We start from the raw sequence: 12,878 nt of genomic DNA, 5'->3' as shown, positions 1-12,878 counted from the left end.
TTCTAAAAAGTTACTGGAGTGTTTTTTGTAGCTAGCACTTCACTGTTGTGACATTCAAAGTAGAACATAAGAAAACTGCCAAAAGATTTTAAAGAATCCATTAATACATGTAGTCAGGAGGCTTCCGTTTAGAAAAGCTACATTATTCAGAGTGAAAAACTAATTAATTAGAATGCCCCTAGGAAACTGAATCTGCTTGCATATATTAGTGAAAAAGTTAATTAATCACTGCAGAACGAGATCTGCATCAAGACATATGTATAAGTACTTAGGAAATGGTTTCCTGGGCCATAGTGTGGATTTTTTTGCCTTTCCATTTTTAAGAATATTTTCTTGGTGGTATTTTAGTTTTATATCTCATTATATCTCTTACACTTTATAGTCCACTTTTGCCTTCCACCGGTGAAGTATACAGCCAGTCCTGAGAAGCAAAAAAAAAGAAAAAAAGTTTTAATAAAAAAGACACGCAGATAAACCACTATTCCTGCTTATTGCCTTATTGCACAGGTTTCTTGGTCATTCAGATTGATTCTTTTCTAGTGGAGTAAAAAGGGGGAAAAGAGATCCCAAGGACCATTTTTTATACATATTCCCCAACTTCCTAGCTATAATTTAAAAGCCATTCCATTAGCAACAAAACAACAGTGATTTTAGAATTGCTCCAAGGTAGTGTTTCTGCTAACCATAAAAGCCACCAGCTGATTTTAATTAGATTTTACCTTTCCTCTTTTCTTAGCAATGGGATGCCCATACCTTGAGTATATTGCTTCCTAGTTGGTCAGGACAGTTAATAATTTCCTTTTACAAAAGGACTAATATGCAGAAAAGCCCTGATTAATATCATGAAGCAAAATAAGAATATTTAAGACTACTTTTATTAATGGTTTACAACATTAAACTCACTATGACAAGATTACAGCCTTTTATAAAGGAGAGTTAAGCTTTTTTTTATGCTGGTGTTGAATTGAATAGAAGGAATTTAATGTCAATCAGCAGGGGTCTGCCTTCTTTGAAGTCACATTCAGGCTCAAGTCAGTGGACAGATTCTCATTTCCTTGGATTGTATTCAGATCTGGCCAGTAGTATGCATCAACACTCTGTGTAACCCTCTTTAGGAGAAATGTGTGTTTATATGGACAACAGATTAAACATTGGTGATTATTCCAGACTATCATAGAAATCAATGGGAAAACTGCTTAGTTTTGTGATCAAAAAGGGTGATTTTCTATCAACAGAAAATATCTGTATTTGATACATGAGTTTAGTTCTCTGTATGATTCAAAAGCCTTTTATAATTATAATGCCTATCTGACTAATTTTCTGGAAATCCTATTCATTACAACTTGCTTTTTTTGGCACAGTCACAGCTAGCACAAATGGTGACTGTTAACAAGAAAGATTTGCTCAGCCTGACTCAACTGACTTAGTTTTCATATTAAATAGAAACCAGTCTATCTTGTCATCGGTACCTAATGAAGAAGGCATAAATTACAGCCTGTGACCTCTTTCCTGCTTTTTGATGTAGAAAAAAGCTATGGAATGGACATTTGACTTTTTTGATTGGTTTCAAGCTCAGCTTCAAGTTCAGACCTCCTCTGTGTTCTTATTTTGACAAAAAGGTCCCTGAGAACTGACAGAATTGTGACAACAGAAGCAACATATCAGAGACACTAATTGCCTGATAACAGAGTCAACACAAATAAATTCTGCCTTGGATTTTTATTTTTTTTAATACTAACTTATGCAATCATTCAGTGGAAGTACTAGAGAGGAAGGTTTAAGAACCTGGTCTTTCCATTCGGCTTGAGCATATCCCATGACACATGTCAGAACCCTGATTAATTTGTAAGCAAATACACATTAGCATGTTTGACATTCTTGAACGTGTTACAAGAAAGAATAAGCATTCCCTTTATAGTTTTATAGCACTTTTAAACATGAGCAACATGGAAAGTAGTTCTAAGATTGAATTCCTGCATGGAGACCATGGGAGAAAGCTTAATATGGTGGGCAGAGAGCTCATAGCGGGTTGGCTGCAATTATAGTTCGGCCAGTGGAGCTTCATGATGCTTTTTAATATTTTCTCAATCAGTTTCTGTAGCACATGAGTTTGCTATGAGTGTACTGCTCTCTCCTCGATTATTAAATGTGCAGATACATTTTTACAGGCCAAGCTGAGCACAGAAGACTGGGTAGTTGGCTTTACTGGGTTTGGCTAGGGTAGAATTAATTTTCTAAGAAGAATCTGCTATGGAGCTGTGATTTGGATTTGTGATGTCACAGAGATGTTTTAGTTACTGCTGAGCAGAGCTTACACAGAGTCAAGGCCTTTTCTGGTCCTCAGGCAACCCAGCAATGAGGAGGGTGGGGAGGAGACACAGCTGGGACAGCTGACCCAACTGACCACAGGGATATTCCACTCTATATGGCAGTATGCTCAGCATATAAAAGCTGAGGGAAGAAGGAGGAAGTGGGGAGATGTTCAGAGTTGATGGCATTTATCTTCCCAAGTAACTGTCAGGGTGACAAAGCCCTGCTTTTCTGGAGATGGCTGAACACCTGCACTGAATTCTTTTTTCTTTTGCTTATATACAGAGCTTTTGCTTTACCTATTAAACATCTTTGTCTCAACCCATGAGTTTTCTTACTTTTACTCTTCAGATTCTCCTCCCAGTCCAACTGGGGAGGAACTGAGCAAGCAGCTGTATGGGGCTTAGCTGACTAGCAAAGTAAAGTCATAACATTGGTTTAAAAGATTTTACTGTCTGGTCTGACCGGAGGTTTGGATCAGACACACAGAAAGATGATTGAAGATGATTTCTTCATGGACTAGGCAGGAGACTGTACCATTTCAGATAAAAGAGTAAATAACTGAATAACTGTTAGAAACATTAATGATTGTGCCTGCCTTAACTATTGTGCGCTTCTGTATGTGACATGTCCTTCCCTTCCCTTCCCTTCCCTTCCCTTCCCTTCCCTTCCCTTCCCTTCCCTTCCCTTCCCTTCCCTTCCCTTCCCTTCCCTTCCCTTCCCTTCCCTTCCCTTCCCTTCCCTTCCCCTTCCCCTCCCCTTCCCCTTCCCTTCCCCTTCCCCTTCCCCTTCCCCTTCCCCTTCCCCTTCCCCTTCCCCTTCCCCTCCTCCTAAGAATGATGTGGACCAAAACTTTCCCTCTCCCAGCCTCTTTTTGTCACCAGGCAGTTTAATGATGTGGAAGAGCAACATTGCCAGATTCAGTGTCAGTGTTATGACATGGTAAAAATCCCTACTGCTTTATCTCCTGCACACCTTTCACCAGCTTTTACTCTTGGATACATTTGATCTATTTGTACTGTTTATCTTCCAACTGTTTCTCAAATGACCTCTTGTTAGGACTATTTAATACTAATGTGTCTTCCTGTGTCATGTAAACTTTTTTAAAAACTAGAATTTTAATAAGCACCAGAATGGCGCAGCTGTATGATAAAGCTTTCATTAGAGGATTCCTTAATAGAACCCACTTCCAGCCCTTGATTGCATAATCAACAGCTAATGAAATTGTCTTGGTAACAAGAGCTACGGTGTATTACATCCTCTCCCGAGACTAAGTGGAAAGACAATTGTACCAGCCCGAGAGGACTATTGATTGTTCACAGTTTGAATTTGATTACCCTTACGGAGAACTGAACGAGAGATCATCTTCAGCTCTGCTAAATGGATTTTTTTTCCACTGAAAGTTACCGGTTCACTTTCATACAGGGCAATCAGGGGGCAATAAACACAGGGAGTGTGATTTCATTACAGATTTCCTGAGTCTGCAAGTTTGGAAGCACCAAAAGCTGTGAAGGAAATGATGGCTGCTTAGTGATGTGTCTCTGTTTAAACCAGGTGGGAGCTCTGAAGGGACACCACAGCTCATGGTGTGTTGCTTGTCTTATTGCAGGAGGGAATCCCAAAGGGAAGTTCGCTCTGGGACTGGTTCAGAACGAGTGGAAAGTTTATGTTAAAAGGCCTCTGGATCGGGAAGAGCAAGACATTTATTATCTGAACATCACTGCCACAGATGGCCTCTTTGTGACCCAAGCTGCTGTGGAAGTGACTGTCAATGATGTTAATGATAATAATCCAGTTTGTGAGCAGGTGAGTTAACACCACCCATGGCAAGTGGCCGCTGTGTTGCGAAAGAGTGATCATTTTAAGACTCCCTATGGGTGTCTCTTTCTGTTTGCGAGTATTCAAAGTATTCATAGGCAATGCTGATTTTCATCCTTATGGTCTTAGTTGAAGAATCTGCAGTGATCTGAGAGAGAAGCAGGATAAAGCATTCCTGTGAAGCCAAGATTGAAGGATAATTGTCTCATAAAGCTTTCAAAGGAGTCTTGTACGCAGTGGCCTTAGTTGGCTTTACAAGAAATGATGGGTTGTGAGGTGGCATTGGGCAGCTACTCCTCCCCTGCAAAAAAGAATGAGCTCTCCTTTCACAACCCATGTAGAAATGTCATCAGTCTAGTTTAATTCCAGCTTTCCTCAACTTTCCAGATACCAGACATCCAGTGGAAAAGAAGGCTGTAGCTTGCTATCCTGTTATCAGGAATGCATGTAGTGTGGCCTGACCACAGCTTTCAGAGTGCTAACTGTCTTGTATTCTGTGGAAAGGCTATCCAGGGAACTGATGTTAGTGCAATAGAAAGATATGTGTGAAAGAAATACCACGATAAAACCCAGAGTTCCTTAATGGTACTACTCACAGAAAATTTATAAATATATATATATATACATGCGTGTGTGTGTGTGTGTGTGTGTGTGTGTATGTGTGCTTGCACATACTCATATAATTCCCATCGTTACATTATCATTCACTGTTGGATTAGTCTCATTGCAAGAACCACTCTACCACTCTAGGGATTCACAGTCTGTATTTCCCTCGAAACTGCCAGATGAGGTGATAAAAACAATTGTTTCTGTTAGCACACTCATCAAGATTTTCATTTCATAGGTGCCAATGGAATAAATAGAAGATACGAAATGGTATTGCATTAAGCACCTAAGATGAGCCCTATTCACAGTCATAATCTGGCATTGTTTCTGTGACACCTCATAGCTTAACAGTGATTTGAATTTCTAGGAATATGTTGTGTAAAGGAAAATTGTTTCCTGTATAGAAAGATGCACTACAAATAGTTTTAAAAAAAGGTTGTTCAAAGACTGTAAAATACTGCTGCAGCATAACTTACATGTCTGGTTTTGACTCTAGGTTGCCTACACAGCATTGTTTCCTGAAGACATTCCACCAAACAAAGTAATTCTCAAAATCAGCGCTAAAGATGCTGACATCGGGGCCAATGGTGAAATTCGCTATTCTCTTTATGGTTCGGGGAACAATAAATTTTTCTTAGATCCAGAAAATGGTAAGAAGACAACCAAATGTTTCTGAATAGCCTTAACCCCTCTGGGTACTGGTTTCATTAAATAGAGTTAGGTTACACGTGGTTGTCAGCCAGTTGTTCCAGTTCTGGCAGGTGTGGGTGACCATTTGAATGGTGGTGACAGGAGGGAGAAAGAGGGACATCTTTGTTGGTCAGGTTGGATGTTGTAACCAGAACAGTGGATATCCATCTTTTTGTTTCCCTGCAGATTTCAAGTTAGTTCAGAGATTTATTATAGAACCACAGGATATTGTGGGTAGGAAGAGAACTTTGAAGGTCATCTAGGCCAGACTCCTTTCCATATGGAGATTCATCTTCAAATAGATCATGTTAATCAGAGAGCATCCAGTTAAGGTTTCTAGTGCCAGTGCCCCTATTTCACCACCCTAATCATATAAATTGTCTTCCCTTACATCTAGTCTAAATCTACCCTCTTTTAATTTAAAACTATTACCCTTTGTCCTATCACAGCAGATGCTGCTAAAAAGGAAATATTTCTGTGTTAAGGAGTCTTGGGAGTGACAGAAAGACAGACTTGGAAAAACTTGGTGGTGTTCATCTGGGCAAAGCTGTAGTCTGCTGTTAAAGCCACCATAAATGGCTTGTCATCCCTGCACCCATATTGGCACCTCACTTTTTTGGGTAAAGAGGAAGGGGAAGTGACACTGCTGTGAGTTTTTAATCTGTTTGTTGGAATAAGCAATGTTGGTTTTGTTTTCTCTTTCCTATTCCTTTCGAACACATGGTTTTGAGACACTCAGGCTGTTTAGAATTAGAGATGTTGCTACAATAATAATGACAACTGCTGCTTTTAAATAATTTCAGGTGAGCTGAAATCTTTGGCCCCTCTTGACCGAGAGAAAATCCCTGCATACAACTTGGTTGCCCGAGCCACTGATGGTGGTGGCAGGTTTTGCCAGTCAGAAATCCATCTTATTTTAGAAGATGTTAATGATAATCCACCAGTGTTTTCATCTGACCACTACACTGCTTGTGTCTACGAGAACACAGCCACTAAAGCTTTGTTAACAAGAGTACAAGCAACTGATCCTGATGTTGGTAAGTGAATAACATTGCAAAAAAAAAAAAGAGTTTTTGAAAATTCTGTGGGTTGGTGGAATTGCAGAGCAGATTTGCTTTTCTATTGCTAAATTTCTTCATTTCCTCCTCCTCGTTCTTCTTTATCCTCCCCATTTCTTTCTCTTCTCTTTTTTCACATCAAAATGCTTGTGTCTGATCTTGACATAATGGTGTTACAAACAGTAAGGCATTGCAGCAGCTGCAGAAACATGTAGTCTTCTCTTGATCAGCAATTACTCTGTTTAGGGGGGAAAGATCTTTTGGAACTAAATTGCAACTTTCTTCCTTCAGTGGTCTTGCCTCTTTTCTTGAGCCATGATTCTGAACACCCATGCCTCTATTTATGCAAATAATATAGTTACATACCACAGGGACCTATACCTGATTAATCACAGCTTTTCTAGAGTTTTATACTGCAATAGCTCCCATTTGTTCCAGCTGGTTACCTTAGCATAAAACTATTGTACACTGTGAATGTACATTATAAATGTTCTGGTTACTTAACTGCACACTCTTTGAAAGTGTAATCTTTTATTATATGAGGACCTTAGCCTTGAAATGTGGGCCCAATTATAAATATTTAAAGGGGAATCATTTTGCGTATTACAGTGGTAAAACCTACTGAATATTAGAAAAATTTTAGGTCATTCACTTGAGTTGAAATAACTTTGTTTTTTTGTTTTTTTGTTTTCTTCCTGTGTTTTGGAGGTGGCCTGAGTAGTTTCATATAAAAGGTAGATCTTTCATTCAGTGAAAAAAAAAATAAATTTGCCAAGTAGAGTGCATGCTGGAAGTCTCAGTTATTTGTGAGGCTGATAGTTTAGATATACAGGAATTCATAAAGGAGCAGCAAACATTCATTAATGTATCTGTGAAGAGCCACATTATATGCCATGGTTGAAAACTCACAATTAAAATTATGATATTGTCCTGCAGTGAAGAGCCAATTACTGCTGGTAAACTACTGAACCATCTGAAGACACAGTGTTGTTATTTTCCACTGTTGTATTAATTGCCATTTTTCTTGTATGTGGGATGACATTCAAGGAGAGAGGGAACACAATTAGAATAAAAAGTTGTCAAGAAAAGTTCTCACTAGTGCCAACTTTACATAACAAGATGGTTAACAATTAAAAAAACCCACAAACTATGAACTAGTTGCTGTACATTCCTTCTGAAACCAGAGAAGTTAAAGGGAGGGATGGATATGGTGAATGAGAAGGGGCTCTGTACTTCATTAATGCTTAGACCTGAAAATCAAACCATACTGTGTATCATAAGTAAATTACTAAAAAGTCCCTAAAACTGGATTTTATTCTAAATACTGTTCTGTTAGTTCCTACTAAAATCACTGATTCCCGAATGCTAGATAATGAATGAGTTCAGGTAGTGTAATGTTCCCATGAGAGAAAAAAATATATTATTGTTATTCCTGATGGGCTGTGGTAGTCCTCTAAGGCTTTTTGAAGTGTTATCCTGAAAACATCAGTGGAGGCAGTAATCATCATACAAATAAATTTTTAACATTCAGGAAAAATCTTGTGATCAGACTTAGAATTTGCCTGCTCTGCTTTGGGCTTGAAGGGCCATGTGCTGTAAGGGCAGGAGCATGAATATTGAGGCCATTGAGAGAAGACTTGAGAGAAGTCCTTTTATGGTCCACAACTAAACACACAGAATCCTGAGAATACTGTGTTCAGACACTGTTGGATAATTAAGACAATGTCCACTTAAGAGAAAAATAGGGTTATATCTGCCCTGTGCCTTTGATATCTGAAGCTCCTGATCTCATAATATCCTGTGAAATTATAGGACTGGACCATAAATTGCTGTTTATTATATTTATAATTTGGATACATACTTAGAAACTAGCTGTAACAGCTGGACACACTGAGGCAAAATGGTGATCCTCCTTCACAGTATTCAACAGAAGAAAACAGTTTTAACTGTTTAGTAGCACACAAGTTCATTTTCCATTACCTCTACATACAGCTGTGGATCTTAAATTACATGATCTCCTGAAGGAGAGAGAATATACATAAGTCTATTTGTTAGGATATTTTAGTGGTTTTAATTGAAAACAATTCTTTCTCCTATACTGCTGTGATTGGAAAGTTTTAGTATTTCCACAATATGGTATTTGAGACTTATTCACCACCAGCAGGTTTGGAAATGTTCAAACTAAGAAATGAGAGCGAAATGCTGGTTCTACATTTTTTCAAGAGGTTTACAGAAGGCAGTGAATTTTTCACCTCCCACTGTCTCCAAAGCAAAGAGCCAAATTATTCCATTTTGCTCGAATTAAGGCACTAGAAGAGCTGGAATGAATGCTGAGGTGTAATTACATGAGCCAACCCATCACACAACTGCAATATCAGCCTGTTTCAAAGGAATTAGGGTCAAGCTAGGGCAGCAACTCTGAGGAAACTTACATGGGACTTTATCAATTTTTTAACATCATACTTGCCACAAACTTCAGGATAAACATGGAGCCCAAAGCTGATGTGCAGGCACATACTCATTTCCAGTGCTGCTCGTGTTTTCTGCATGCACAGGGTGTTGTGGCCTTGCTCACAGAGTACAAGAATGAATGACAGTATCATCCAGGCTCAGCAGTGCTTTAAGTGATGGTCAAATCCTGCCTCACTTGCAGATGCTGTGCTTTGTGAATGACCTCCCTGCTCAGGCCTGTTTCCATGATGATTAATGGTGTAGTCTAACAAAGGCAGGAGCACTTATTGTACTAAAAATGAAGAGTGCATTATCTATCCTTCTGCAGTCTTCATCACCACTGTGGCATCAGCCGTCCAGATCTGTAGTCAGTTTAGTGATTTCACTGACCGATTGATTTTTTTCTGGGTTTATGATGAATATGAGATTCTAATTTGGCTCACAATGGGAATAGCCTTGTCAGACAGCTCTGTCCTGCCTGCCATTGCTGCCTTCCAGCCTCTCTCTCCATTAGTCGATGTTTAAAGCTGTGGCAAATCATCTCCTGCACAACCAGCCAGTACAGATGGACTGGGCCATCTTGGAGCCAGTACCTTGTATTGCATGCAGCCAACATGCAGGAAAACACAGACATGTAGGTAAAAAATTGGCAGGAGCAGCCTTTATTTGGTTGCAGAGTTCATGCAGTGTGCAGACTGCCCTGCTCTGTGCTCACCTGCCCCTCAACCTTCCAGCCCTTCCTCAGCCCAGGGCCTGTGCCAGTGCATCTCACAGGAGATGTGGTAACATGCATGCTGCTAGGAGCCAGCTGGTATCCATGTTTTGGTTTGGGAAGGCAAATCTGAGTGCTTCTCAGAGTCACTGATGAGACTGATCTGCTTCTTCCTTGAATAGCAGGCATCTTGTCCAACCATCCTGCACAAGCAGGGATGTCTACAGCAGGTTGTCTAGGACTCAGTCCAGATGGCTTTTGGCTACCTCCAAGGGCAGAGAGTGAGGTCCTCCAAGGGCTGACTGCTACGCAGCATGAGCACCTCAGAGGTCCTCTGGGAATAACCAGAGACCTGCATTGTGGATACAGATAAAAGTGTAACATGCTCACCATGATCTGTTGTACATGAAAAAAAGTGTTATTTCAGGAAATACCCTCCCATATCTTACAGAAGATTTAATAGCACTGAGTAATGCAACCTGGATAAACAATAAGCAGCAACCTTATTCAAAGCATTTTCTCGCTTTTGTGCATAGGTTGCTCAGACTTTTGGATGTGTCCCTGCTTCTGCAGGGCTTGTAGCCTCGTGAGCAGAATGGTCTAAGGTTTATTCACCAATTTTGAAAAAAAACATCCCAGCTAGTTTTGGGATCAGTAGATTTGAATGATGAGCCTGGATTTCTGTTCTTTGTTCCTAGTATTTGATGCTTTGGTACTTAGGTGGATGTGAGAGAAAGTATGGGTGTTGAAAGCCTAATTCAGGAAGCCAGAATAAGATTTGAGACCCTCACACACATATGTTTATACAGTCAGGGTATATGGGTTAATTGTGGTTGAATTTGATTCTGTTCTTTAAGCAGTTGTATAGAGTTAAGTATTATTTGGACCAGGATTTTTGAGAAGGATTCTGTTGTCAGCTGATTAGTGCATTTGTGTTTAATCTGGAGAGTTTAAATAAATCAAGTCTGTAATCAGTCTGATTCTTGGCATGTGGAGCTAATTATTCACCTTTTCACACAAAGTGGAAGAGCTGCAGCAGAAGAAACTCAGCCCTTCTGGGGGAAGTAGTTTGACCTTCTTAGTAGGAGACATCTGCTTCCTAAACCCAAAGAATTGATAAGGAAACTGGTAAACTGAGGAAAGGAGTGCCATTTTCTTTCAGGTTCTGATGAAAATTTTATGTTGGATTTCAAAGAAATCTGTGTCAAGAAATTATATTTTTCCTGCAAGGTCTGACCTCATGGATTTTGATGTTTCAATAAAGACTTGCTTTGTCAAAAAAAGCCCAAACCCAAACCCTTACCCTTACCATGTGTTGCTCACAAGGTACCTGCACAGGAAATAATAAATTTCTTTACTAGGGATGAATGGTAATATGACTTCTCCTTCAGGTTTCAGACAGTCCAGTTTAGGGTGTACCTACCTCCAAAAGGATGGGGAAGCAGTTGTACTTTATCTTCTTTTTCTTCCTGTCCTCTCTTTTTGTCAATGAGAAAAAAATAAGAAATTATGAAAACAATAAAAATGAAGTCTAGCCAAAATAGCGACCAAGGAATATAGATAGCTCTCAGAGGTTTATCACTGGTTTTTAGGAAGTGGCATCAGGATGCTGGTGAGCCTAACATGGAAAAACATCACTCAGGCTGTTCAGTGGGTCACCACTTTCAATCATACACATGTGGAACTAGAGTACAGACTTCAGCTTCATCAATGGTAGGATTTGCTCTTGAAGGAATTAGGGCAACTGAGCGTGTTGCAGTCCCAGTTGCCTCACAGCTGGGCTTAGAGAAGTGTTAAGTGCTGCCAGGTGAAATTGCAGGAGGGTCAGAGAGAAGTGTAAGACAGTCACAGCTTGAATGGAGAGCAGCTCTCTGAATTACATGTAATGGTGAGTAACAAAACAATAGAAATGCTGAAGTAGGTACTGATTTTGGCATTTTCTGGCAAAACCAGTACAAAGCAAACCTTTGCTTTGCCTGTTTGTTGATGTTGAGCATGTCCCTTAAAATGGATCTAGAAGCTTTTGGAGTGTTCAGGATCCAAAAAAGATGAAGGCAGGGATCGAAACATGAATAAAAAGAGTAACAGATAATAGGACAGAAGATGTACTAAAACTCAACAGCTAATAGGTAGTTAACTTTGGTAATGAGGCCAGCTAGATGGCATTTCTAGGTATTGTCTGGGTTTTTATAAAATAAATATTACAAGATACTTTACAGAGGATGACTCATTCTCTTTAAAATATACATGGTGCTTCCTATATCTTCACCCACATCGTTGCCTCACAGACTTTTAAAATAGTACCCGGGTTAGGGCTCTAATGCAGGATATGAAAGATACATGAATTATTAATTCTTTTTACTCTAGCAATCCAAAACAGCGCTGCATAAATAAGAGGTGTAGTTTGAGTAGGGAGGCCTGTCCATTGTCAATGAAGCTGTTTTCAGAAAGAATTTGGGAATCAGCCATGGAAGAAAAAACCAACCAAAAACGAATCAACCAAAAAAAAAAAAAAAAGCCCAAAAAACCAAAACAAAAAAAAAAAAAAAAAAAAACAAAAACATACAACAAAAAAAAAGGGAACACAAAACAAAAGGCATGGGTGAGCATTGCTCTGTAGCCTGGTGGTTGATTTGGTTCTGGGCTCTGTTCTCAGAGCTTATTCAATGAATAGTAATAGTCCATGATGATGTACCCTTATACTCCTTCCTGGAAAGGCGGCTTTACCATTAGTCTTCGGTCAGGTCTTCCATAAGGAGAGTGGAAGGCAATGCATGACATTCCCCAGTTGTCTGGCCAGTCCTACAGACACTTGCAAGTCCATATTCACTCAGTGAGCTGTTCAGGAGAAAACCTAGATTTTGCCTTCCTAGTAGAGGCAAAAACACTAATAGGAATGCAGAGATACAACACACTGGAGCCCTGAAAAATTGCAAAATTAAAAAATAATAGGCTCTTAGGAGTTTATACTTGGCTTATTGTTAGGAGGTACATAAACAAGGTATTTGGGGATTTTGAAAACCACTGACAAAACATTCAGCATGACCCTGTTGAATCCCTCAGAGGGCCATATTTTTAAAGCTTCAGGAGTAGTCAGGGGAATGCAGTAACCCTCCTTGCATTAAAATAATGACATGTGTGTATCAAGATGACTAAAAGCTAGTCTGTGTTCAGGAACTGGAAGTCATCAAACCAATCTCATTTCCTTCTGCAACATGTGAGGAGGCCATATT

General features: G+C 39.5%; 1 protein-coding gene across 11 annotated transcripts in view; it reads left to right on the top strand.

The window, feature by feature from the left end:
* FAT3 (FAT atypical cadherin 3) overlaps window positions 1-12,878 on the top strand; it is a 399,343-nt gene that overhangs the window by 324,912 nt on the left and 61,553 nt on the right. For all 11 annotated transcript variants that reach the window (XM_030955753.1, XM_030955764.1, XM_030955773.1 and 8 more), the window contains 3 exons: window positions 3,920-4,116; window positions 5,231-5,384; window positions 6,228-6,461. In XM_030955753.1, coding sequence (XP_030811613.1) covers window positions 3,920-4,116; window positions 5,231-5,384; window positions 6,228-6,461 — 585 coding nt within the window. The remainder of the gene's footprint in view (window positions 1-3,919; window positions 4,117-5,230; window positions 5,385-6,227; window positions 6,462-12,878) is intronic.

The sequence above is a fragment of the Camarhynchus parvulus genome, chromosome 1, assembly GCF_901933205.1.
Source record: "Camarhynchus parvulus chromosome 1, STF_HiC, whole genome shotgun sequence".
In the NCBI taxonomy this organism is placed as follows: domain Eukaryota; kingdom Metazoa; phylum Chordata; class Aves; order Passeriformes; family Thraupidae; genus Camarhynchus; species Camarhynchus parvulus.
This window is presented reverse-complemented; position numbering and strand designations above follow the sequence as displayed.